Genomic DNA, 25,410 nt, shown 5'->3' on the forward strand with positions numbered 1-25,410 from the left:
TGTGAGGCTAAGTCCACTATCAAGATTTTGAGTGAATTACATCTTGATAGCAAGCCTAAGTAACAGAGTGTAATAGTGGACCTGATTCCATTGTTGTGGTAATAGCTAGGAAGCACACTGATAACTAAAGCCAAGCATATATCAAGCTAATTTCTATAAATGCCTTGTAGAACATAGCACCCTATGTCAAGATTAGGTGTGCCTTATCTATAGCAAGACTTATAATTTGATGCCAGAACTTGCTGTTTTTGAGCATGTCTCAGAAGTGCCATGTGTTAAGCTGTTCTAGTAAAAGCAAAATCAATATGGCCTATTTTTCTGCTATAGCCTATAGATCATTGCTATGATTCTAAGCAGCATAGGTTATATCTTTATTAGTTACAACTATTACTAGCCCATTCTTTGACATAGATTTTACCTACAATCAGTTTGATTTTTCAATTAGACACTGTTAGTTACATACCATGTCCTCTTCAAGGCTCTTTGCAAGGCAGATAATAATCATGACAAGATTGTTGGTAATGCAGAAGCCTTTTGGCTAGTACTGTGCATGCTCTGAAAGGACTTGGCATACTAGAATGAACATACAAGATAGCTGACTCTTGCTGTTACCCATGGCTGTGATAGCAAAGACATTAGCGCTATCCAAGAGCTCAATTGCCGTGGCCACTTCCCTTCCACTGCGCCGCGCTGCTGCTCTCAATGGCGTTTGACGTAATCTCTCAGAAACTCTTCGCTGATTGGTGAACGTTTCGTGATCCTTAGATATACGGGGGCGAAGAGACCTTTGAATATCACCTCGTGCCGCTACATAAGGACATTTTCAACATCTCCTGTTCAAATCGAACTAACAACTTTCTAATGAGCAAGAACGGAGGTGAAGAGACCGCGTCCGCTGCTACTTCCTTTTCGCATCCCTTCGACTGCCAACCGCCAATTTCTCGAAAGCCAAACCTCATTTTCTCATATGCCGGCAGAAAGTTGAATTTGGATTCCGACCTTCGGTCGTTACTCACATATATGGCGCCTCGATAGAGAGGGCACAGTACATCATCAACGTGGTGCTACAGTCGTATCGTTCTTGGCTTCTCAGGAAAATCCCGTTGTCATTTGCGTCGTCGGCGCGAAGAACCGAGTCATATCCTCGCTCTGAACTGACTCCTTGTGCTCATTCTCCGAGGAAGCGGCACAGGATCTCTGATGAGAGCAATCGCTCCACCGTGAACCATCACCGGATCGTCGCCCATCTACAAGTCCTTATTTGCCCTACAGTGTCAATGACCAGGCCTCGCCGGTCCAAGAAAGACCTACGCGGGACGCAGAAGATGAACGCCTCGCAAGAAGACAGTACCGCTACGCTCTGAGACTTTGGATGGTTTGGGTCAAGCACTGCGACCGAGCAGCTCGATCCTCGGGCGGGTGGACATCTTGCGAGCTGGATGATAGGCAGGTAGCGAAGTACCACCGAGAACCAGCTCTCATGATACGCTGCCAGCCAGCATAATATTCTGTATACCGTTAGAGGTCACTTGACTCAGGTGTATCTTAGCGCCAATTTAAAGGGGGGATCTTTGGTGTGCGACCGACCGACATGATATGTAAGTAAAGCTAAAGCAATGTGAACAATGTACACCTGCCCCCTCTACTCCACCTTCAGGTGAAACTACCTTTAGACCTTGTACCGTCTTCCAGTCTTGGTGAAGAACGTCTGAAGGACGTAGACTTGAAATCCGTGTCAAGAGTTGATCATGAGCCCATGTATACACAGTCGCGCAATGCGGAAGGGCGAAAGAATCGTGATGCTTACACGGCCATGCCGATGACGGCGAGGGTCTCGATAATGGCGTACCAAAAGAGACGGGTGAGAAGAGGGACGCGCGAGTCAATACAAGCATGTGAAGAAGGTACTGTAAAGGACGCACTTTTGTGTCGATTTGACGATGGAGAACCCTCTATTCTCGCGCGTGTGGAAACTGCGCACCACGCCGGCGTCAGCACCAGCCCGCAGCAACAACCGCGCGCCACTCACTATTTCTGTGTACGCTTCACATTCAGCAGCATCCCGTTCAGCCTGAATATGCTCTCCTCGAGCGCGGACGTGTGCTCCGAGAGCTGCGCGGGTTTTGCGGGGGCGTCGCGGCGGGGCTCGCTCTCGACCATGATGTCGAAGTCGACGAGCTTCTCGGTGAGGGTGGACATGTCGTTCTCGAAGCAGAAGCATATTCGCCAACGGTGTTAGCGGTGAGGCCGGTGAGGACGTAGTCGCCCTGGCGCTCGCCCGCGCCGTCGAGGAGGACCTTCTCGTTCGGGTCTTTAACTTCAAAGTCGATGTCGAAGGAGCCGCCAGATTAGACCTGACATGCTCCCCATCAATATCTGTATATGGTTGAATTATTTGGGAGTCGAGGCCCACGTACAGCGAAGTAAAACTAGCGAAGCGTGTGAGCAAGGTGAAGTGCCAGCGCAGGACAGAGGGACGTACACCGATCTTCTCGCCTGCCTTGTCTACATCAGCATAGAAGCAGAGACGCTCGTTGGCGCCGAGGGAGGTTGTGAGAGCAGAAGCGTTGGTAGACGAGACGAGGGCGAGGACGGCGAGGACGGCGAAGAGGTCATGGCGTGGTGGTAGGAGGGCGTGGGAACGTTCGGCGTCACAGCAAGCGGCAAGAGTCCGCGTCCGAAGTGATCTCTATCTGTGCGGCAGTGAGCACGGCGCTGGCCAATTTCTTCCTTGAAGAAAATCAACGGTATGCGACCCGTTTTACAGATAATCACAGTGATAAAGCAGCTTAGTTTCGTCGTTGAAAATTCCCCCGTCCGTCGTCTCCGCAGGGACGTCGTTGACACTATCACTCAGACTCCTGTGATCCATCGCTTGATGATGAGCACTGTTGGTAAGCCATTGTGGGAATACTCGTCCGACGTTGAATTGCTCAAGGGTATGCGAGCGGCACTTGAAGGTTAGAACCATATCAATAAGCAAGCGACTTATCATGCTGGCAGCAAATCCCAATGCTTTCCCTGGATGTGAAGGCTTCATCATGGATCTGGAATTTCCTTGGATGGAAAATGTGATCGGGCATTCAGAGGTGTCTAAGCCTGCCGCTCTTAAATTGGGGTCTACAGACACGGCAATGAGCGTTCCAGCGCAGCGTGGAGCCTCCGTCAGGGTAAGCTCGTATCTGTCTTTCCGGGTCCGTTTCGCTTGGCTGACTTTGCTTTTGCATCATCAGGGAACGCTGCAGTTCATGGCTATGTATATTTTGGATCGCCTCAAGAAGTCGAAGCCAGTGATTCACACCATTGAACACGACATTGAATCTTTCATATGGTCAATGGTCTATGCCATCCAACGGAAGCTGCTCGCAGTACAAGATGCTTCTTCGGGCGAGGGGACGTTGATCAGTGCGCTTTTCCGAGACTCGTTTGGGAAGCTAGACATATACCATATCCATCAATCTCGGGTGTGCCTCATGCCCTTTGATTTTCTTGCTCGAAGCAGAAGTGCACTCCTCGAGGCCAACATGTCACATGGCCTCTTCGACTTCATGTTCAGACTCAGAGGGCTCATGAGAAGGATTGCAGACGCAGTCACTCAACCGAAGCGCGAGGTTGCTCAAATCGACGGTTTTAGCTCCGAACCAGAGTTTCGGGCAGATTCACTGGCCCCCACATTTCAATGCCGTCCTGACAGGGGCCATCAAGCTTATCGAAGGGGGTTCCTCTGATTGGACATCCGGGGTCTGAAACAGCAAGAACCCTAGCTGGCGGCAGGCTGCAGAATGCAACTGTCTTTCATCAGATCCTTCGATGCTCATGGCGCCATTGATGGATCAATTGTCAAGCGTTAGATCTCGGATACTACTTTCATCGAGGTGTTCTAGTCCTGTCTTGTTTTCAGCTGACATGTGCTATTCAGGAGCGTCAAAATCTACGGCGCAGATTGTATACCTCTTACCAACACGAAGGCTCAAAGGATTCAGATTCACACGCAAAAGATCCTGGTGCCATGTTGGAAGTCGCAGCTGAAGCGCTGATGGTCCACGCGGCAATGACGATTGACGGTGTTTTAGGACTATCAGTTTTTGCCCCAAATGGGCCGCCGTGCTTCATCAGAAAAACCAATCCATTATCACACGAATGGTAGAAGACCGTCTTCAAATCTTAAAAATCCAACATAGTCTGACACGGAACGGCAATCGGTAAATCTCTGTTATCGCATCGTGTTTCGTTTTAGACACGGGCAGAAGGAAAGGTGCCACGACGCGCAGAAGCGGATGTCTGAATGCCTTCCCTCCGTTTCCAGATCGAGGATCACCGGATATCTCCAATTGTTCCAACAGGATCTCTCCTTCTGCCTTGTTTCAATGTTGAGAAGATACGTCGATTTATATGAGGTATATCTGTGATTTTTCTTGTGAGCTGGCCGGCTTTTGGATTGAACAGACTGTCACTGTCCGGCAACAATCGATAACAAATTCCATGTTGTAGCTCAAGAAAGAATAGCAGCAATCTTACACAGATCTCAATGAACCACTTTTCTCATCATCGGCTGATCTTTCCAGGACGGCATTCTTCACCGAATTCGATGTGAATTGGCGTTGACCGGTTGAGTGCCGGAAGGACCGTCAGTGTGCGCTCAGAACACTGCTGTAATTGATTCTTCCAAATTAATGAGAGGGGCAACTGTGGAATTATTAAATTCTGCCGAATCTCACTGAGGGCGATCCTGGGCGATCCTGGCAGCGCTGGAAGATACAGTAACGCCTATTTCAGGCTGCGTGAAGCTTCTAAATCTGATGATTTAGTTTAGATCTCTTCTGCTGGTGCAATCTTCTGTGTTGGTCAACAACGGAGACTATTCTTCCGTGCCCTTCTGCGCCAATCCTGCGCCACCTATGCCGTTGTTGTCTAGGCGTGGCGTTGAACCGTGATGATTAATCGGCGCCGTTCTTGCGTCCTAGGCACTCCCTATTGTACTCCCTTCGTGTTCTGTGCGGCTCGTTAAGCGTTGATCATTCTCCAAAGGTCTGTAAGAGGTCTTCTACTTTCGATACTGTAACACGCCACGCCACTCAGAATCGAGAACATATACCTCATAAGCGTCTAAGAGAAATCATTTTGATATAAAGCAGCGTTGTGCAGGGATGTCTTCGGTACGAGTCTCGATTCACCCTCACAATGGATCCTCCTCAGCTTTCCCCTCATATCCAGAGCATCGGCGTACGGAATTTTACCCAGAGCCAGGACTCCACCACAACCGTCCGTGGGGCGATCAAGAAGGAGCTCGCCAACAGGGTCATCTATGATAGTCAACGTGTCTTTGACGTTCTTCTCAATAGCGAGGATCAGCCTGTCAATTCATGTCTCTCCGCATTCAACGAGAATCCTGACGTCCAACATGCTATTCGACGTCTCAAAGCTCTAGAAATTGAGGCTGACAAATATCCTGGCAGCGATGTTGTCCAAAGGAAACATGAAAGGGATATGTACCCTCATCTGGTATGTTCAAGAACAGTAACAGAATTCGAACTGCCTTTTGACTCAGTCTGGACACTCTCTAGGATACGATCTTCAAGTTTATCACGGCATTCGGCCGTCCCTCAGCAACTATGACTCAGAAACCCCGCGAGTTCCATATCTCCCATGGTGCAATTGTAGATGGCAATCACACATTCGGGTTCCCAAAGGCAGAGCCCGATTTCGTCATCGCCAATTCAGGTGCCGATTATTCCATTTGGCGAGATGTGTCTGCTTTCGTAGAGGTCAAGGCCACGAAAAAGCAGGGACCAAGACCGATCGGGGCTAGAGATAGCACAGTACAGATGATCACCGCGCAAGCAGCAGATTATGCACGTATATTCATGTCTGCTCGCCCATTCATGCTTTTCTCGGTGGCCCTCCTCATATGTGGATCCGAATTCTGTGTCGGTGTTGTTGATCGTGATGGTGTCACGCTCTCTCCGGTGCTCAACATATGGACGAAAACGCGAACATTCATTCAACTCATCCTATCCCTTTCTTGCTATTTGACAGAGGAAGAACTTGGATTTGATCCAACGGTCTATCAAATTTGTCACGACACCACTGTAACACTACAGGTTCCCAGACCCTATCCAGCCTACGTGATCGGCCCTGTAGGAAACGATGCGGGACAGCGATCCTGGTGTACGGTTGAACACCCAACGTGGAGTTCTATTTCGCTCACAGGCCGTGGATCATTGGTCTGGAGAGTTAGGGAGTGCGTCAAGGTCGAGCATAACAAGCCCATGCTGAGAGGGCCGGTAATGATTCTGAAGAACGCCTGGCATAACAGCAAGCGCGACTCTGAATCAGACGTCTATCTCTCTGTGAAGGGAAATCATCCTGGGGTGGCCAAATTTCTCACTGGAGGAGATGTGAGAGATCTGCGACCTGTCCTTCGACGGACGGCAGAGGCCAACCCGCCTGGTCCTGTTGTCAAGGGTATTCTGGAAAACACCATATCTGTTCGTCATCTCCGCGGGGACGTTTTTGATGCTTTCGCGCAGACCCCTGTACTCCACCGTCTGATCTTAAGCACTGTCGGTAGGCCATTGTGGGAATACTCGTCCGACGTCGAATTGCTCAAAGGTTTGCGGGCGGCGCTTGAAGGTCAGAACCATGCATGGTAAATGAGGGGCAGGACACTTTTACTCACCGGTTCCACAAACCAGGGCATCGATTCCTTTATGAACAGGGCATCTTACACCGTGATATCAGTGCGGGCAATATCCTACTAGCAGAAGATCGCAATGCACCCCCTGGGAGTGAAGGTTTCATAACGGATCTAGAGTATGCATGGAAGGAAACCATAACTGACCAATCCAAGGTGTCCGAACCGGGATCTACAGACAGCGTTCTGGCGCAGCGTGGGGCTGCTATCACTGTAAGCCCCTATTTGTCACTATTTTTTGTTTCCGTCCCGCGTGGTTGACTTCATTTTGCATCAGGGAACGCTCCAGTTCATGGCTATGAGTCTTCTGAATTGCCTCCACGAGTCGAAGCCAGTGACTCACACCGTTGAACACGACATTGAATCTTTTATATGGTCAATGATCTACGCCATTTTACGGAAGCTGATCACAGTGAAACATGCTTCTTCAAAGGAGACCCTGTTAATGACTAAATTATTCCGCGACTCGTTTGGGAGGCTGGACATATACCTTATCCGTCAATCTAGGGTGTACCTCGTGCCCTTCGATTTTCTTACTCGAAGCAAAAGTGCACTCCTCCGGGGCAACATGTCACGTCGCCTCTTCGACTTCATGTTCAGACTCAAAGGGTTCATGGGAAGGATTGCGAACGCATTCACTCAACCGGAGGACGAGATCACTCTCTTTGGCGCTTTTGGCCCTGAATCAGATCCTCAGGCAAATTCATTTACTCATACAGTTTTCAATGCCGCCTTGACAGAGGCCATCGAGCTCATGGAACAGGGTCCCTACAATTGGAAATCCGGGGTCTAAGCCAGCCAGGCTGTATATTTCACGTCAGATGTTACTGTAATACGAGTGTACGATATGAGCTTGAATTCACAATGTTGACAGCATTTTAGTTCCTGTGTTGCGAACTTCACTATGCACTTCTGAATTCTGAGGTCTACGGGGCACGGTTCTGGCACTATATTAGGTGTATCGTTGAATATTTCGACATAAATACGTCATCTAACCCTGCCTCCTTGCGACAGGACATCAAGTATGGTCGCTACAGCCGGTCATTCTAAAGGCATAGTCTTGCGCGAGCATCGTCTCAGATCTTAGCGTCCGCAAGGTGATTATAACATGTCATGCATAGGTTTTCACTCACATAGGAGGCGTTTGAAGGTCAGATCTCGGAGGCAAGACGTTCTGAAAGACACCACGCACTCGAAACAAGAAAACTGTTACCCATGGGCAGGCAGGAAGCGTGGTAATGGACTTCAAAAAAGTCGCCCCATTACCTCTGCGCTCGCCCGAGACTATATATGCGCCAGATTTCCGTCGTCCACACAGCACGTCGCCCCAGAGGGCATTGTGAATATCTTCGAGTGTACACACGATGCAAGGTTCAAGCAACGATGATCGTGATCTGCCTGTGATTGAGCTCGCAGGCCATCGGGCATTCTCATCCCCGCGAGTAGAGTTACTGACAAAAATATGCCATGTTCCGTACTCCAACAGATGAGATATCTGACATATATTATCAAAGCACGAGTTCCGACCCGTCGCTTCGCGACTCTTGCACAGTGCTTAATAGTATTTCTTGGGGTTAGGGTTGAATCTGAGTTTTGTAGTTTAGTTTTAAATGACTATGAGGATTGAAATATTCCGTGTTAGTTGCAAACTATGCATTGATTATAGGCTACCTACAGTCTGAGTGTGGTCTGTATATAGTCTGTATGTAATCTATTGTTGGCTATATACTTGTGACTTGATTACCTATTACATGTGCTCTCATTTTGTATGCTTTTATTGTATATGCTCTTATTATGTGTGCTTCTGTCATATGTGCTCCCATTGTGTGTGCTTGAATTAGGTGTGCTCCTATTGGGTATGCTACTATTGTATATGCTTCTATTGGATGTGCTCTTGTTGAATGTGCTCTTGTTGGGTGTGCTCTCATTGAGTGTGCTCTCATTAGGTATGCTCTTGTTGAGTGTGCTCTCATTGGGTATGCTCTTATTGGGTAAGCTCTTATTGGGTATGCTCTCATTTGATATGCTCTTATTGGGTATGCTCTTGTTGGATATGCTTTTGTTGTATGTGGTGTGCTTTTGTTAGATATGCTCTAGTTGGATGTGCTTCCATCATGTGTGCTCCCATTGTATGTACTCCCATCATATGTGTTCCTATCAGATATGCTCTAGTTAGGTGTGCTCCTATTATATGTGCTCCCATTACATATAGTGTGCTCCCATTATGTGTGCTTCCATTGTGTATACTCCTATTGTGTATACTCCCATCACATGTGCTTCTATTAGATGTGCTTTAGTTGGGTGTGCTTCCATTATGTGTAGTATGCTCCTATTAGATGTGCTCCAGTTGTATGTGCTTTGATTATATATGCCCCTATTGCATGTGCTCCTATTGCATGTGCTCCTGTTGCATGTGCTCCCATTGCATATGCTCCCATTGTATATGCTTCTATTGTGTATGCTTCTATTATGTATGCTCCCATACTCCTATCATGTGCGCTCTTATTATATGTGCTCTTGTTGTATGTGCTCTTGTTGTGTGTGCTCCCATTACATATGCTCCCATTGTGTATACTGTTACGAAACGTCTCGCCTATGCTTACTTACTTCTTCCCACCTTCTTGATAAGGACTCATAGGACCTTTCTCCCGACTATACCTCGTGTTCCTGTTCCACTGATACTTGGTCCGTGCATCTGCTTGTACATATTTATAGATACTGCGGCGCAGTGTGGAAGCCCTAGGCTATCCACTTCTGTCCAATCTAAGAACTGCTGTTCACACAGTCTTCTCTGATTGCAAGACACTAGTCTGATCAGTCCCGATCATCCTCTCAAACCCTCTCTCATCATTCATGGCCTAGGATCCTCTCGTCCCGAACAGCCGTTCGTGACATCTGGATAGCCTCTCCACACACAATCCTACTCCACCCTTTTCTTTGCAGCAGAACACCGGCTAGATACATACGGCGCTAGGCAGTCCCAAAAGACAAGCGTCCGTCGACCATAGTAGTTACTATACACTTCGAGCAAACGGTTGGACGATTCCACTTCAGTGTGGGTCGTTTCAGGTTGTAGAATACTTCTATCTGGTAATCAACCCAGTGGAAGTACGACCGAAACAACTGCACTCGACGTTACGTACGGTACTATACCAGAAGCAGAAATACTGTACCCGGCCAGAATGAGCTGCTGTTGCCTTGACCCTCGAACCTTGATCAGGTCGAGACTAGCGCGGGCTCTTTGATCTAACAAGACAACTTCCAAAGGTTCAGGAAGAAGCGTAGGGCGAGTTCCACACGGAACCGACTACTTGAAACATTCCGACACATTTGTCCATTTCGGACAACTGATCAGAAGGACATCCAAAGGAAACTGGGTTTACGTAGGAGGACAGAACAGCGGAAAAACAGTCAACGCCCCACTAGTACCCTGGGAAGACAGGAAGGCACCCCTCAGAACCGTAGATTCCCCCATCCGAACAAAACCTGTTCTATCACCGATTAATATTCCCAAAGAGGATATCAAAGAAACCCCAATTCCTGCAGGAGTATTAACACCAGTTGATGAAGAAGACCCGGAACCTGTAGCAGGACCGAGTCAACCAAATCCCAACCCGAACCTGCAACCGAACCCTCTACCAAGCACCGACACCACAGACGACGAAGACGAAATGTCGGACAGAGGAAACAAACCGAAAGATTTCGATGGCACAAGGTCGAAATACAGAGAATGGATATATGAATGTCACATGTACATTCTCGCCAACCCGACCAAGTACGACACCGATAAGGATAAAACCCTGATGGTGTTGTCATACATGAGGGAAGGGACAGCATCACTCTTCGCCCAGAAATATTACTTCGACAGGGAACTTCGAGAATACAAGGCGACAGAGACAAGAAAAACGTGGGGAACATTCAAGGACTTCTTGAAGGAATTGGCCGCTGCATTCAAAGATGAAATTCTCAAACAGAAGGCGAGACAGAAGCTATTCACAATGAGAATGGGAAAGCGGTCAGCAGACGAGTTTGTCACGGACTACCTCATGACGGCAGGAGAAAGTGGATTCGATCTCGAATCCACCGTCGACTACTTCCGTCGTGCCATACACCCGGAGATCCTCAAACAAATTTACAGACTCCCCGACATGCCGACGACAATGGACGATTGGGTAAAATACACCCGAAGGTTCGATAATCAATGGAGAGAGTTGCAGAGCATAAAAAGCTCCGTACCCTCCGCTGCTGTTCGATCCAGCAACCCTTTCCGCTACAACTCATCCAACGCTCCATCCTCCATGAACAACTCCGTCGTCCCCATGGCTGTAGATTCGGTCAGAACGACCCTCACCGATGAAGAGCGCAACCGCCTCAGAATGGAGGGTGGGTGCTTCTATTGTCGCCAGAAAGGACATATGGCAAACCAATGCCCTGTCAGGGGTTCGTCTAGGATATATGAAGGGCCAGCTAGATATGTTCAACAGAGTAGTGGAACGATGGGGAACCGCTCGGCTCAGACCGGCGGCAGGATGGGAGGCAGAGGAAGCGGCTATGGCCGAGCGTTCTCGGCAGGAACTTCAGGCGGTGCTCAGGGAGGCGCTGCGGCGCAAGGTAGAGGCGTGGCGACGACTAACCCGTTCCGAGCCCGACTCGCAGCTCGCCAGGCCCACGCACCCGGACCGGATGCACCTGTACGTGAGACGGAGCATGAGATTAGCCGAGAAGAGATCCAAAGGGTTATCGGGAAGATGAGATGGGATGAACAGGAAGCACTCCTCCAGGAGTTAAGCGAGATGAGTAAGAAGAAGGAATCGGATTTTTAAATAGGCCTACGGCCCCGGTTGTTATGATCACGTTCTATCGGGCCTACACGGCGGTCTATTCCGATATGATCATCACAAATATCACGCGGCCTCACAGGTTGAGGCGTACACCAAGGTACAGATATTAACCTTGGTCATCCACTCCCAATGGATCATCAATCATTGGTCGAGTATCACGGGCCTTGTATTAGCGGGCATGGAACGCCGCCTTATAAATTACTCACATGCAGGGCATGAACCTCCTAGTCTCTCCTGGCCGGAAGGAGACCAATGGAGAAGCACAAGAGTAGTCGTTATTGAGAGAGACGACTTAGAGAATACCTACAGATACATATTCGGTATTCTCACGCCCTACTTCCCAAAGTAGTATAAAAGGCCCATAGAATAGGCTGACGATCTTCAGTCTATTCTCTTCGTTCGTTGTGGTCTTCCTACCACAGCACCCTCATCCACTGTAGACTTCCTGCTACAGTCTTCATTGCTATATCGCAATACACTTCTGGCTCCTGTGCTACACGTACAGTCGAGACCACCGTTCCACACATCCTCCACGAGTGACCTAGGGAAGAACCTCCTACTCTTGGGGTTACCGACGAGCAGTCGTAACACTAGAATAGACTCTTCTGCCCCTACCTTGCTCGCACTAGCTTGCTGCCACACTCTCTCTCATAACCTTCCTTGGTGGGGATAATAGACCCCCATCAAGAAAGCGTTACTGCATACACTCTGGAGCAAGACCTAGGCCAGGAATACCCACCCGGCACTAGACGTATCAATAACCAACTCCGTCACAACAATCGCCCTATCCGGCGCGAAGGGGACTTCTGGGTCTACGAAGACAATAACAGAACTGCCCCTCCGAATTACGATAACTGCTCATACCGAAACGGGCGTTATTACTTCACCCTTGAAGACGGAACAGAAGAAGAGGATATTTGGAACGAAACAGAAGCTCAGTGGGAACTAGCCCCACAATACAGGGAACCGGCGCCGGTAATCCCCGAAGACTCGGAGCAAGAGGAAACAACCTCGGAATCAGACTCCGACTCACCAAACCAAACACCGATCAACACCCGAAACGAACCACTCGCCAACATGTCGGGACAAGCTTCGACTTCTACAAACACCCCTTCCGTGACAGCACAACCCGGAAGAGGAAAAGTCAAACTCCCAGACAATTACACAGGCGACCGCATTGAATCCCAGAAATTCATGCTCCAATGCCTCCTTCTTTTCGCAGCAGAATCCGATCGGTACAAGACCGATCAAGACAAAATATCCCTTGTGCTCTCATGCATGAGATACGGCACGGCGGGAGCCTGGGCGGAGAACTTTCTCCTCAGATCAGTAGGAGCAGATCCACCTACCGACCTAGGCACCTGGAAGGACTTTTTAGCAAAGTTCAAATTACAGTTTAGGGAGACGGGCAAGACCGACAAAGCGCGAAGCGCTCTCATGGCTTTCTCCCAAGGACGAATGACGGTTGATGAATACTCCAACCAATTCATTCTCATTGCCGCCGATGCCGACATCTCCGAAAAAGAGCAGGTCCCTTACTTCCAACGCGGACTAGACCCGCGCGTCATGGACAAAATATATGACAAGGAAGTTCAGCCCAAGGATACCATTCAGGACTGGATCAATACAGCCTGCGAAATAGATGGACGGCTGCGGGCCAGAACAGCTCAAAAAGCCATCCTCGCCAACTCCACCTCCTTTCGAAGCAATTATCTGAATTGTTTCCATAACCAAATCTCTCCCCACTACAACTCCACAAACGCCCCTCGCAGAATGAACAACCAAGTCGTTGACATGGACATTGACGCGACACGCAAGCGCAATGCCCTTAGCCAAAAACGGAAACATGATGGCAAGCCTCCTGGTGCCTGTTACCATTGTGGAAAAACAGGACACTGGAATGCTGACTGCCCGTCACTACGCAGAGGCGTTCGACCGATTCGAGGAAACTCGAAGAAACGCATGGGTACAACAGGGAGAAGAAGCCGCGCGGTTGATTTGGAAGGAGAAGACGACGCACCCGCTATGGGAGACCAAGCGGGAATATATCGAGGAATGGAGACAGAGGACGTTCATCGCAACAACCAGCGGGTACCACAACCTGGTCCTTCGATGGAACGTCCTCACTCTACCCCATCCGGACGACCCCAGACGAACCATGGGCAGCGCGCTATGCTACCTAACGGACGACGGGGAGACGGAAGCGTCAGTCATTCTGCTCGAATCGGAGCAGTGCTCGGAGAATTAGGAGAAGATGAAGCCAGAGAAGTAATCTTGGGACACGCGGAGCGTTTTTCCTGACCTCTCCCTCACCAGCGAAGGAGAGAGGTCAAGGACGACCCGAGTTTGATGCCCGCACTTGTATTCGTATCGGAGCAATGAACGATCGTATCATCACCCCCATACGCCTGAACGTGAAAGTATCAAACAGGAGTCAATACGCTGGAGCAAAAGCAACCATCGACTCGGCCTGCGAAGGGGTCATAGTAAACAAAACTTGGGTCAAGAGACATCGTTTCCCCACCTATACACTCAACAACCCCATTCGCGTCCGGAACGTCGATGACACCATTAACAAAGCAGGTCTCATCCGATCCGCCTTGGATGTGAACCTCACCATTCGGGACATCAGTGGACGAACGCATACTGAGCGCGTCCAGATGTTTATCTCCAATCTAGGGAAGGACGACCTTATCCTGGGAACAGATTGGTTGAAATACCACGATCCCTCCATCGAATGGAGGCGACGTGAAGTGCACTTTGATCGGTGCCCCCAGAAATGCCAACAACCATATGGGTTCACTAGGGCAAGGGAAGAACCGCCATACAGTAGGCGGTTATCAGACGTGGAGCCACGGCACAAACCACGCATCAATGAGCGCGAAAAACAGCGCCTAGAACATCTCCGAAGACTATCGGAAGATGTAGGACTCCGCGACCATAGCGGAACGTTTGGTGTCCAACTACGAGCATACCTCAAAAGGAAATGGCTCCTAAAGAACATAAGGAAATACGCAGAAGAGAAGCGAAAGGCTCAAGACAAGCCATCTCTTTCACCAAACGAGGGAGAACCTGATCTCCCAGACAAACCCTCAGGAAAACAGGCCACCCGGGACCCAGTTATTCGGAAACTGGCCCCCGAACCGTCAGGATTTGCCAGCTTCGACCAAGACCTGGAAGACGAAATTATCGTCACCAATCTAAAGGAAAGAGTTCCCAAGGCGCATCACGAATTTTTGGACATCTTTAGCGAACGAAAGTCGCAGCGACTCCCAGAACACACTTACTGGGATCATGCCATTGACTTGAAACCAACTTTCAAACCTCAAGTGCCCAAAATCTACGCCCTGAGCCCAGAAAAACACGACGAATTAGGAAAATTCATCAAAGAACATCTGGAGAGAGGAACCATCCGTCGATCCACCTCGCAAACAGCAGCCCCATTTTTCTTTATAGGAAAAAAGGATGGAAAACTACGCCCGGTACAGGACTATCGCCACTTAAATTCGCACACCATCCCGAATGTGTGCCCCCTTCCACTAATCCAAGAACTACTGGACGTGATAAAAGGGGCCATCATTTTTAGCAAATTGGATGTGCGATGGGGATACAACAATATACGCATCAAAGAAGGAGACAAGTGGAAGGCGAGCTTCATCACTCCGTTAGGTTCTTACGAACCCACGGTGATATTTTTCGGCCTGACCAACTCACCAGCCACCTTCCAAGCTATGATGAACATGATCTTCAGAGAGCTCATCACAGCCCGGAAGATAACCGTATATATGGACGACATCCTCGTTTTCTCCAAAACCATGGCGGAACATGTTAAAATCCTAAATCAGGTTTTCCAAATCCTACGCGACAACGATCTATATTTGAAACCCGAAAAATGCGAGTTTTACAAGGAAAAACTCCAATATCTGGGATATACGATTTCAAAAGACCATGTCGCCATGGAGGACTCAAAGGTGGACGCGATAAAAGATTGGCCAACCCCACGCACAGTCCGCGACATTCGCTCCTTCCTGGGTCTAGGGAATTTTTACAGGCGCTTTATTGACAAGTTCTCACTCATCGCGCGCCCCCTACATGACCTCACCAAAAAGGACGAGAAATGGAACTGGACTGCAAAATGCCAAGAAGCTTTCGAACGGTTAAAGAAAGCTTTTATCAGTAAACCCGTCTTGAACTATCCAGATCCCATGCACCCATATCGATTAGTAACGGACGCATCACTAATCGCCTATGGAGCTACCCTTCTACAAGAAGGAAAAGATGGCGACTGGCACCCAGTCGCTTTCCTCTCGGGATCGTTTTCACCAGCAGAGCGGAATTACGATGTTCACAACCAGGAACTCTTGGCTATAATAAAAGCATTGGAACACTGGAATCACTACCTCGAAGGCGCACGACACCCCTTCGAGATTTGGACAGATCATAAAAACCTGGAACACTTCCAAACGGCGCGAGACCTATCACGACGACACGCCCGTTGGAGCCTTTATTTGAGCAGATTCGACTTTACACTTAGCTACAAAGCAGGATCAACAAATCACTCCGATGCTCTGTCCAGGCGTCCAGATCTAAGTGAGGGGGTAGAATCTGACAACAAATCTCAAATTTTACTCCCGGCCAAGCTTTTTAACAAATCCGACGAAACATTGGTAGAACCGTCCCCGACACGGCATATAAAATCCACGGAAATCGCCTCTTCAAACCTCATTTCCCTCATCCGACACTCGAAATCGGAACATGACGCCTTAACAAGAGTAGCTCTTGCAAAACTCCTGCGAGTAGGTCCACAAGGGATGAGAGGATTACTGGGACATTGGACACACGAAGACGGAATCACCAGACGCAACGGCCACATATGCGTCCCAAAGGACGACGTCATCCGAAGACTCATCGTCAAAACACACCATGATGCACCCGCGGTAGGACACCCGGGTAGAGCGAAAACATTGGAAATGGTGCAACGACACTACTGGTGGCAAAACATGACTAAATTCGTCCACGAATATGTGGATGGATGTGCCATATGCCAATCTACAAAGAACTTGACACACAAGACACACCCACCTATCCACCCTCTGGAAACCACCAACGTCCCCTGGCGATTCATCTCGACGGATTTTGTCACGGACCTACCCGAAAGCAAAGGTTTCGACTCAATTAACGTGGTAGTGGATCAAGGTCTGTCAAAAGGCATAGTTATCACCCCATGCAAGAAAACGATCACGGCAGAAGAAACAACCGCGCTTTTCCAAAATAACGTTTTCAATCGACATGGACTGCCGACCAAAATAGTATCCGATCGGGGCCCTCAATTTGCGGCCAAGTTTACCCGAGAACTCTGGACACGGCTAGGAATCACCGCCGCTCTCAGCACGGCTTATCACCCCCAAACAGATGGAGAAACGGAACGGGTAAACCAGGAGATCGAACAGTTCCTGAGAACGTTCTGCAATTACCATCAAGACAATTGGGTAGACCTTCTGCCGTTTGCCGAATTCTCGCATAACACACGGAAGCACTCGGCCACCGGAAAATCCCCTTTCGAAGTGCTATACGGCTTCAATCCTCCCTATTCAGCTGACACGGCACTGGAGACAAAGGTACCTGCGGTAGCTGAACGCATTAAGACGATCATAGAAGTTCAGGAAGAAGCCGCTGCTAGCTTACAAATAGCCAGCAATTACGCCAAAGACCGGGATCTTCACAGGAAACTTCCCCAATGGGAAGAAGGAGACCAAGTATGGCTAGAAGGAACCCATATTCGGACAACCCATCCTAAGTTCAAACTCGCCCCTAGGCGATATGGCCCTTTCAAGATACTGGGAAAAGTGGGAACCCTGGCGTACAAACTCCAAATTCCTCCGCAGTGGAAGATCCACCCGGTATTCCACGCCGCAGTGCTCACTAAATATAGAGAAACCGAAGCCCACGGAGAAAACTTCGCGCGACCAATACCGGAAGTATTGAACGATGAAGAACACTACGAAGTAGAAATGATCGTGGACTCAAAACGGCAAGGACGGGGAACCAAATACTTGGTCGAATGGATGGGATATCCCGAAGCAGACAACACCTGGGAGCCCTACGCTCTCCTAAAAGGAACGACGGAAGAAGCCATGAAAGATTTCCATGACCAATACCCTGACAAACCTCGTCCGGGAACAGCCTGAGAGGAGGGACGAAAGATTATAAAAGGAGCAACGAGAGGACTCCAACCAAAACATCTTCTCACCCTCTTTCCCCTCTCAAACACATCCCCTATTCGAATGCTCCTCCACGACGACCACGATGCTTCGTCTCCATCCAGAAACTCCTCCCCCGATGTCGTCCTTATGGTCGCCAATCCAGATGTCGAACGAGTGGAAAGAGGAACAAGTCCTCACCGACCAGATGCTGGACGAATTGATAGAGGAACAAGTCCTCAACAACCAGGACCTACCGGCGTCCTCCTCACCCCTCATCTCAACAACTTCTCCGACGACGACGCCGAAGACTATGCCAAGTTCAAAGAAAGGGAAAGAACCCGAAGACCCTCACCGGAGAGGGCCTCACGAGATGCACCACGGCATGAAAACCCTGATGACCGAAACCAGTCGAGCCTTGGCCAATTACCAGTGGGAGTTCCACCTCCTAGTGAAGGCACGCCAAATAGTGGAGTTGCAGGTCCCTCGGGATTTCGAGCAAGAACGGCAGCTCAACTCCCAAGCCATGGAGAAGTTGAACCAATACCAGTTCTATCAGAAACTGCACCTCCGCCAGTACCAACTAGTGGACCGATTCCCAGCTCCATGGGAGGACCTACCCCTCGTACAGATCCTCACGCCGGAGAACTGGAGCGACACGCGGACGCGCTCCTCCAGCGGAACACCATCTCCGCGGTAATACAAATGGCCACAGCCATGGCCCTCCAAAGACTCGCTAACTTCTCGGCAGGACAACCCGGGAATGAACATAGCGACGTACCTCGACGACTGGCTAGTGCCAGTCTCCAGATCAGGGCGCTCGCCCTCCAAACCGACCCGGACACAGCCTCCTGGTACGCCCACAATGACGGGCGACCCTGAGCCCTCCTCATCCACCCTGACGAGTTCTCCCAATACGTCAACCGAGAGCTCCTTCCAGCTCTCCTCTTCGGAGGAGAACTGGGAAACGTCCAGCCAAGCAGAACCGACCCTTTCCGAGTTGTCACTTGGAACGTACCACGTCCCGGAGAACATCCCACGCCTGTACCAAATCCAAGGAGGGTTCCGCGTACGGTCGTGGAGCGCCCTCCACCGAGACAACGAGAGGTTCCTACAGCGCATAGCCATACCGCGACTCCCCCCTCTCACCGGATACGAGGTTTTCCCCTATCCCAAGGAAATACCGACGAGGAGGAACCGCCCGTCTATCGAAGAAATGAGGGAAGGCGGAGTCGGGGAAGCCAGGCAACCCTCGGACGCGGAACAACTGCTGGCGGGAGTGTTCGACACCGGCCTAGATCGCCTCCTCCTAGTGCTCAATTTCGTACGAACGAGAGACCGGATAACCGAAGTAGCCGCAGAACTCGCCGCGTTGATTCGGAGACTCGAAGAAATAGCTCTTGGACTAGATCCGAGCTCGATGCATGGGATGCTTTAGACGATCCAGGGAATTACGACGAAGCGGACCCCTACTACCGACCTGACGAAGGAGGCGGGGATTATCAAGGACCCTTCGATTATTAAAAAGGACTAATAACAGGGCACGAGGAGAAGAAAGGGGGTAAGGAAGTTGAGGAACTCCTTCCCCTGACAAACACAAATTGCATCCGAAACGATGTAAAACTACCGTTCGTCCGCAACGACGTAAAACTAGGATCGTCCCTCAAGACGTTAAACTGTACGACCTCGTCCGAAAGAGACGTTAAACTACCCCGCGTCTGGAATGACGTCTAAACTATCGGACCTGCATGTCTTAAAACTGTGAAAAGATAAGAAGGCAGGGGAAGTACCTGACCATTAGTCCTAGGTTCAAATGATGGTACGAATCAAGGACAACAGCGGGCATAATTCCACGTACAGCCTACGGCGGAACCTTTCACATCCTCGCTGTCAAGGAGTTAATCTGACAGATGCATCGAGCGTCCCATTTGGATCCTCAGTTTTACAGGGTTTTTTCCGCATTAGGGAACCCTCTACATGACATATACTCTACTCGTAGGTGTCGACAAGCAGGCCCTTCGCCTTGGTACAGCGAAGTGCCTATACATAACCGGTTGCAAGTCCGAGTCAAAAAAAATTATGATGCATAACTTGTATCGTGAACCCTCACAGTCAAGGTCTGACTGGTGTTTTGGGACGTCCCACTTTGGATCTCCCGTTTTACAGGATCATTTCCGCATTAGGGGATCCTACAGCTGGCGCATGAGATGATGTAGAGAGTGGGCCGCCTCTACCTCACAAGTCTTCCTAATGATGCGAGGCCACAAATTACATCCGGAACGATGTAAAACTACCAAAGGCTTGGTCCGCAATGACTATAAACTACTAGGGTCCGCAATGACGTTAAACTAGTCTTCGTCCGAAATGACGGAAAACTACACACCGTCCAAGATGACGTTAAACTACCATTGACCAAAGGAGCGTGGTTGCATTCTGGTGAAGCGCGGAAGGACTCGCGTCACAGAACCCTGCCTATAAAAGGTCGAAGCGCTTCCGATATTCACTCGCTTTTCGGTAAAAGAATATCGGGTCGTCTTGGTTCAAATCCAAGCGAGGGGTCTGGGGACATGGAAGAGCAAGCATCTCTTCATGGAGCGCTCAGTCTAGTCCTGGAGTCGAAGTACAAGAAATTCCGCTCCAAGACCTAGTCAGGAGGCAACTAGGACACGTGCCTCGAGTCAAAGATCTAGTAGGAAGGGACTAGATCGCGCGACTCTCGTCTGGCCCACATAGCGGAAGAACGACAAAGAGCGGGCCACTCATCCAAAGTCTATTCCGCCACAATCGTCCGCAACGACGATAAACTACGAAGCGTCCGGGATGACGTTAAACTAAGCATTGTTTTCCACAATATTTGTGGCGAAACAACGTCCGCGATGACGTTAAACTATTGTCCCTTTCCACATAGGGATTGTGCGTGGCGATCTTGACAAGATACCGCGCGTCCGCGACGACGTTAAACTAGGTGCCCCTGAACCTAGGGGTTGTCATTGACGTCCAATCCCCTGGCCGCCAATGCGTCCGCAACGACGGAAAACTATTTGCTCCTTACCGAATAGGAGTTGTGGATTGACCGCCATGGTGTCAATCGGTCCGCAATGACACTAAACTACGTGCTCCTTACCGCATAGGAGTTGTGATTCATCACTCTGGTGCTGAATTCGTCCGCAACGACGTTAAACTACTCGTCCCTTTTAGTACAGGGATCATCGGTCGACATCATTCTTGACGAGAATGTGTCGACAATGTCCGAAATGACATTAAACTACCCTCATCCTCGGAGGAAAAGCCTATCGTGACTCGAGGGACATAGTCAGACGATAGCCCGCCTAATGCACGGCGTTAAACTGCAGGTCCGCCTACCTCACGGCGTTAAACTGAGCGGTCTCATAACTTTGAGGCGTTACAAGTTATCCGGTTTGATATAGTATAAACCGTCCATCATGCCTCAGTGGAATCTGGAGCAGGTAAAGTCTGGTCTAGGGCCCTATGCACACAACCGATGGAAATTCCGGCGTGCAGAAACATCCTTTCCCCACAGATTTTCCATGTTGATGATGAAGCACATCCGAAACGATGTAAAACTACTGACGTCCGCAAAGACGTTAAACTACGGATCGTCCGAAACGACGATAAACTACGGACCGTCCCGCATGACGTTTAAACTGCCAGTCGTGGATATATCTCGCAACCCGACTAATATATCAGCTGTGGTCTTAATGTCTACTCGTGCAAGCGAACGGACAGACTTGGGAAAGGAGTCAGACTCCTCCTTATTCCTCGCTGCACCCTTCAAGTCTAATTCTCTTCACATCCTTGCCTCGAACCCAACACTACACGTGGTATTCCCCACCATAGGCCCACGTTTGTGAAAAACAAACTCTGGACGCCGTAAACTGCCTCACCGGAGATGAGTCCACCGTATGGGGACAATACTGCTTGGGATTTGGCTGCAACCTCACCGGAGATGAGCTCACCGTATGGGAGCGATACTGCTTGGGGCGTCATGACTGGTAGCCTGGAGAAGTAGGCCTAAGCCTTCGTAAAGCGATCAACCTACTTGTCCATGGGCGCCATCCACTGTCGTCAAGAGGAACAACAAATCATGAGGATAGACGACTATCCTGGAAACACTGAGGTTTGGCCCTCGGAGAAGGAAGAGGAAGAACCTGATGACACGAATTAGAACCCACACGCTCGAATTTCTACACATCCACACACCACTCGCATCCATGCGCCTTTCTTGATGCTGTTCCAGAAGCGGGCTGGAAGTAAGACTGCGATGCGGTTTACCCGCGGCAAAATCAATCCCACGGGTGAAGGAAGAACACCCTACAGAGCGGAGGTTTGGTACCCTCGTGCCTCGACAAACAAACAGCTCAACGGAGATGGAAAACTCCTAGAGGATCAAACGACGTAAGTCGGTCTTCCTCCCAGAAAACGAAGTCATGTCCCAGAAGTCGCATCCGGCGACCATCATTGGATCAAGAAAGCAAATCGCATATGGAGTGGCGATGACACGCAAGGCGTGGTCCTACCAGGCGAATAGGACGTAGAAAGGGGGTATTGTTATGATCACGTTCTATCGGGCCTACACGGCGGTCTATTCCGATATGATCATCACAAATATCACGCGGCCTCACAGGTTGAGGCGTACACCAAGGTACAGATATTAACCTTGGTCATCCACTCCCAATGGATCATCAATCATTGGTCGAGTATCACGGGCCTTGTATTAGCGGGCATGGAACGCCGCCTTATAAATTACTCACATGCAGGGCATGAACCTCCTAGTCTCTCCTGGCCGGAAGGAGACCAATGGAGAAGCACAAGAGTAGTCGTTATTGAGAGAGACGACTTAGAGAATACCTACAGATACATATTCGGTATTCTCACGCCCTACTTCCCAAAGTAGTATAAAAGGCCCATAGAATAGGCTGACGATCTTCAGTCTATTCTCTTCGTTCGTTGTGGTCTTCCTACCACAGCACCCTCATCCACTGTAGACTTCCTGCTACAGTCTTCATTGCTATATCGCAATACACTTCTGGCTCCTGTGCTACACGTACAGTCGAGACCACCGTTCCACACATCCTCCACGAGTGACCTAGGGAAGAACCTCCTACTCTTGGGGTTACCGACGAGCAGTCGTAATACCGGTGTACCGTAGACCTATCCCAGACTCCCCTGTAAAAACATTCGTACGGCTCACAAAATCCAATCAGAAATCGTCTATGAGGATAAACGTGCATCTAAAACACAGAAGAGGAACCACCGAAGCCCAGGTATTGATCGATTCAGGAGCAGAAGGACTCCTCATCGACAAACAATTCTGCCTCAATAATAACATACCAACGCAGAAGATCGACAGGCCTATCCCTGTGTTTAACGTAGACGGAACAGCCAACGACGGAGGAAAAATCACCGACAAAGCCTGCGTGCTTATGAGAATAACAAATAAAGAAGGCGACTATCACGATGAACAATGCGAACTACTAGCCGCTAACTTAGGAGGCGAAAACGTGATCCTGGGAACAGACTGGCTGCATGAACATAACCCACAGATAAACTGGGTAAAAAACAACCTTACGTTCTCAAACTGCGCTACCACATGTCTAGTCAGCCAACCCAAGTTTACCATACAAGCACTGACGCCTGCACGGCAAAGAAAAAACAGAACGATCGGATATTCCAGAATAGAAGACGATCCGGAAGAAGACGAAATCGAAGATACCTTCTTCTCCGAATTCTACGAGGAATGGTACTATCAAAACCCACTAGAAGTACATCCCCTTGAAGCAATTCATATCGATTCCATCGGAAACAAATCGCAACAGCTGGCAGAAAAGGCAAACAAGGCAAAAACGGAACAACCTATCGAGGAAATCGTTCCGGCGTACATACTTAAACGATTCGCCAAAATCTTCAGTCAGGAAGCTTCACAGCGACTTCCAGAACACTCACAATGGGACCATAAGATCGATATGAAACCAGGATGGGAGCCAACGGGGTGTAAACTGTACCCGCTGACGGAAGAGGAAGAAGACCAACTCCACGAGATGCTCCAAGAGCACCTAAAACGAGGAACCATTAGGATATCTAAATCTCCGCAAGCGTCACCCTTTTTCTTCGTAAAAAAGAAGGAAGGAAGTCTACGACCAGTGCAAGATTATCGGAGACTAAACGAATGGACCATAAAAAACAAATATCCATTACCCCTGATTGACGACGTAATAAGAACCATCGCCAAATCGAAGGCGAGGATCTTCTCTAAGTTTGATGTAAAATGGGGGTACAACAACATCCGCATAGCAGAAGGCGACGAATGGAAAACAGCCTTCATGACCAAATTCGGCCTATTCAAATGTCTCGTGATGTTCTTCAGTCTCTGTAACTCACCCGCCACTTTCCAAACAATGATGAACATCATTTTCCATGACCTCATTGTGGCACAAGTCCTGGCAGTCTATATGGATGACATTTTGGTATTCACGAAAACCATCGAAGAACACCGACGCGTGACGACCCAAGTCATGCAAATACTCTTGGACAATGACTTGTTCCTGAAACCCTCCAAGTGCACTTTCGAAACAGACACGGTTGAATACCTCGGATTCATTATCTCCACGGACAATATATCTATGGACCCCGTCAAGGTTGATGGAATCGCTGCCTGGCCAACCCCGAAAAACCTAAAAGAAGTACAATCCTTCCTAGGCTTTGGAAATTTCTATCGCAGGTTCATCAAAGACTTCGCCACGACGGCCCGACCCTTTAATGACCTTACAAAGAAAGATGTTCCATTCGAATGGACTCCCGAAAGGGACGAAGCATTTGAACGACTAAAGCATTGTTTCACGTCGACTCCTGTCCTTGTCTATCCGGACGGTAATCGCCCATTCCGTCTTGAGACCGATGCCTCAGACTTCGCCTCGGGAGCCATCTTGTCACAAGAAACGCCCAATGACGGATGGCACCCCGTCGCTTACTTGTTCAAGTCATTTAATGCGGCCGAACGGAACTACGACATCTTCGATAAGGAACTGCTTGCCGTCATCCACGCCCTCGATCACTGGCGCGTATACCTTGAAGGTGCACGACACCCGTTCGAGATCTGGTCCGACCACAAAAATCTCCTGTACTTCTCTACCGCCAGAACTCTCTCCCGCCGCCAGGCACGCTGGTCACTCTTCCTCTCCCGCTTCGACTTCACCCTCGTCCACAAACCGGGCGTTACTCACCGACCCGATGCTCTGTCCAGGTGTCCAGACCTGAAAGAGGGGGTAAAATTTGACAACGAAAACCAGGTACTACTACAACCTCAAATGTTCGTCAAAAGTGCAACGGGACGAGGAACAATCGAAATGCTTGACAGCCAACTGAGACGAAAGCTAAGAGAGGTCACAGCCAAAGATAAAGAAGTAACAGATGCGATGGAACTCATCAAAGCATCCGGACCCAGAGCACTCTCAAAAGGCCTACAAGAATGGAACTATGAAGACGATCTCATCTGGCACAAGGGAAAAATATACGTCCCACCAGACGACGGACTTAAAAGACAAATCACGAAAATGTACCACAATTCACCAGCAGCAGGACACCCGGGAAGATGGAAGACCTATGTCCTAGTGTCCGATAACTTCTGGTGGCCAGGAATGTCCACGTTCATAAAAGA

At 49.4% G+C, this 25,410-nt stretch overlaps 8 protein-coding genes across 8 annotated transcripts; 5 read left to right on the forward strand and 3 right to left on the reverse strand.

Moving 5' to 3' along the window:
* Positions 1-1,669: 1,669 nt before the first annotated feature.
* HETIRDRAFT_453084 (uncharacterized protein) lies at positions 1,670-3,818 on the reverse strand (the record flags this gene model as incomplete). The annotated part of the gene is made up of 8 exons (XM_009550329.1): positions 1,670-1,722; positions 1,808-1,833; positions 1,923-1,973; positions 2,030-2,205; positions 2,232-2,317; positions 2,414-2,429; positions 2,483-2,689; positions 3,693-3,818. The coding sequence occupies 8 exons, from the start codon at positions 3,816-3,818 to the stop codon at positions 1,670-1,672; spliced, it is 741 nt and encodes a 246-aa protein (XP_009548624.1).
* Positions 3,819-5,181: 1,363 nt separating this feature from the next.
* Positions 5,182-7,487, forward strand: HETIRDRAFT_321835 (uncharacterized protein; the record flags this gene model as incomplete). The annotated part of the gene is made up of 4 exons (XM_009550330.1): positions 5,182-5,502; positions 5,565-6,633; positions 6,696-6,907; positions 6,972-7,487. 4 exons carry the CDS (start codon positions 5,182-5,184, stop codon positions 7,485-7,487), a joined length of 2,118 nt encoding a protein of 705 aa, XP_009548625.1.
* A 928-nt stretch (positions 7,488-8,415) lies between these two features.
* HETIRDRAFT_48698 (uncharacterized protein) lies at positions 8,416-8,712 on the reverse strand (the record flags this gene model as incomplete). Its single annotated transcript, XM_009549627.1, has 1 exon — positions 8,416-8,712. One exon carries the CDS (start codon positions 8,710-8,712, stop codon positions 8,416-8,418), a length of 297 nt encoding a protein of 98 aa, XP_009547922.1.
* A 1,653-nt stretch (positions 8,713-10,365) lies between these two features.
* On the forward strand, positions 10,366-11,517 carry HETIRDRAFT_171408 (uncharacterized protein; the record flags this gene model as incomplete). Its single annotated transcript, XM_009550331.1, has 1 exon — positions 10,366-11,517. One exon carries the CDS (start codon positions 10,366-10,368, stop codon positions 11,515-11,517), a length of 1,152 nt encoding a protein of 383 aa, XP_009548626.1.
* A 1,095-nt stretch (positions 11,518-12,612) lies between these two features.
* HETIRDRAFT_322561 (uncharacterized protein) lies at positions 12,613-13,836 on the forward strand (the record flags this gene model as incomplete). Its single annotated transcript, XM_009550332.1, has 1 exon — positions 12,613-13,836. One exon carries the CDS (start codon positions 12,613-12,615, stop codon positions 13,834-13,836), a length of 1,224 nt encoding a protein of 407 aa, XP_009548627.1.
* Positions 13,837-13,913: 77 nt separating this feature from the next.
* Positions 13,914-14,279, forward strand: HETIRDRAFT_48662 (uncharacterized protein; the record flags this gene model as incomplete). Its single annotated transcript, XM_009549625.1, has 1 exon — positions 13,914-14,279. A coding segment is annotated over one exon (366 nt), but the record flags the coding sequence as incomplete, so codon positions are not given.
* Positions 14,280-17,819: 3,540 nt separating this feature from the next.
* On the forward strand, positions 17,820-19,259 carry HETIRDRAFT_419692 (uncharacterized protein; the record flags this gene model as incomplete). Its single annotated transcript, XM_009550333.1, has 2 exons — positions 17,820-18,537; positions 18,619-19,259. 2 exons carry the CDS (start codon positions 17,820-17,822, stop codon positions 19,257-19,259), a joined length of 1,359 nt encoding a protein of 452 aa, XP_009548628.1.
* Positions 19,260-24,130: 4,871 nt separating this feature from the next.
* Positions 24,131-24,415, reverse strand: HETIRDRAFT_322010 (uncharacterized protein; the record flags this gene model as incomplete). The annotated part of the gene is made up of 1 exon (XM_009550334.1): positions 24,131-24,415. A coding segment is annotated over one exon (285 nt), but the record flags the coding sequence as incomplete, so codon positions are not given.
* Positions 24,416-25,410: the final 995 nt, after the last annotated feature.

This window comes from Heterobasidion irregulare, assembly GCF_000320585.1.
Source record: "Heterobasidion irregulare TC 32-1 unplaced genomic scaffold scaffold_07, whole genome shotgun sequence".
In the NCBI taxonomy this organism is placed as follows: Eukaryota; Fungi; Basidiomycota; class Agaricomycetes; order Russulales; family Bondarzewiaceae; genus Heterobasidion; species Heterobasidion irregulare.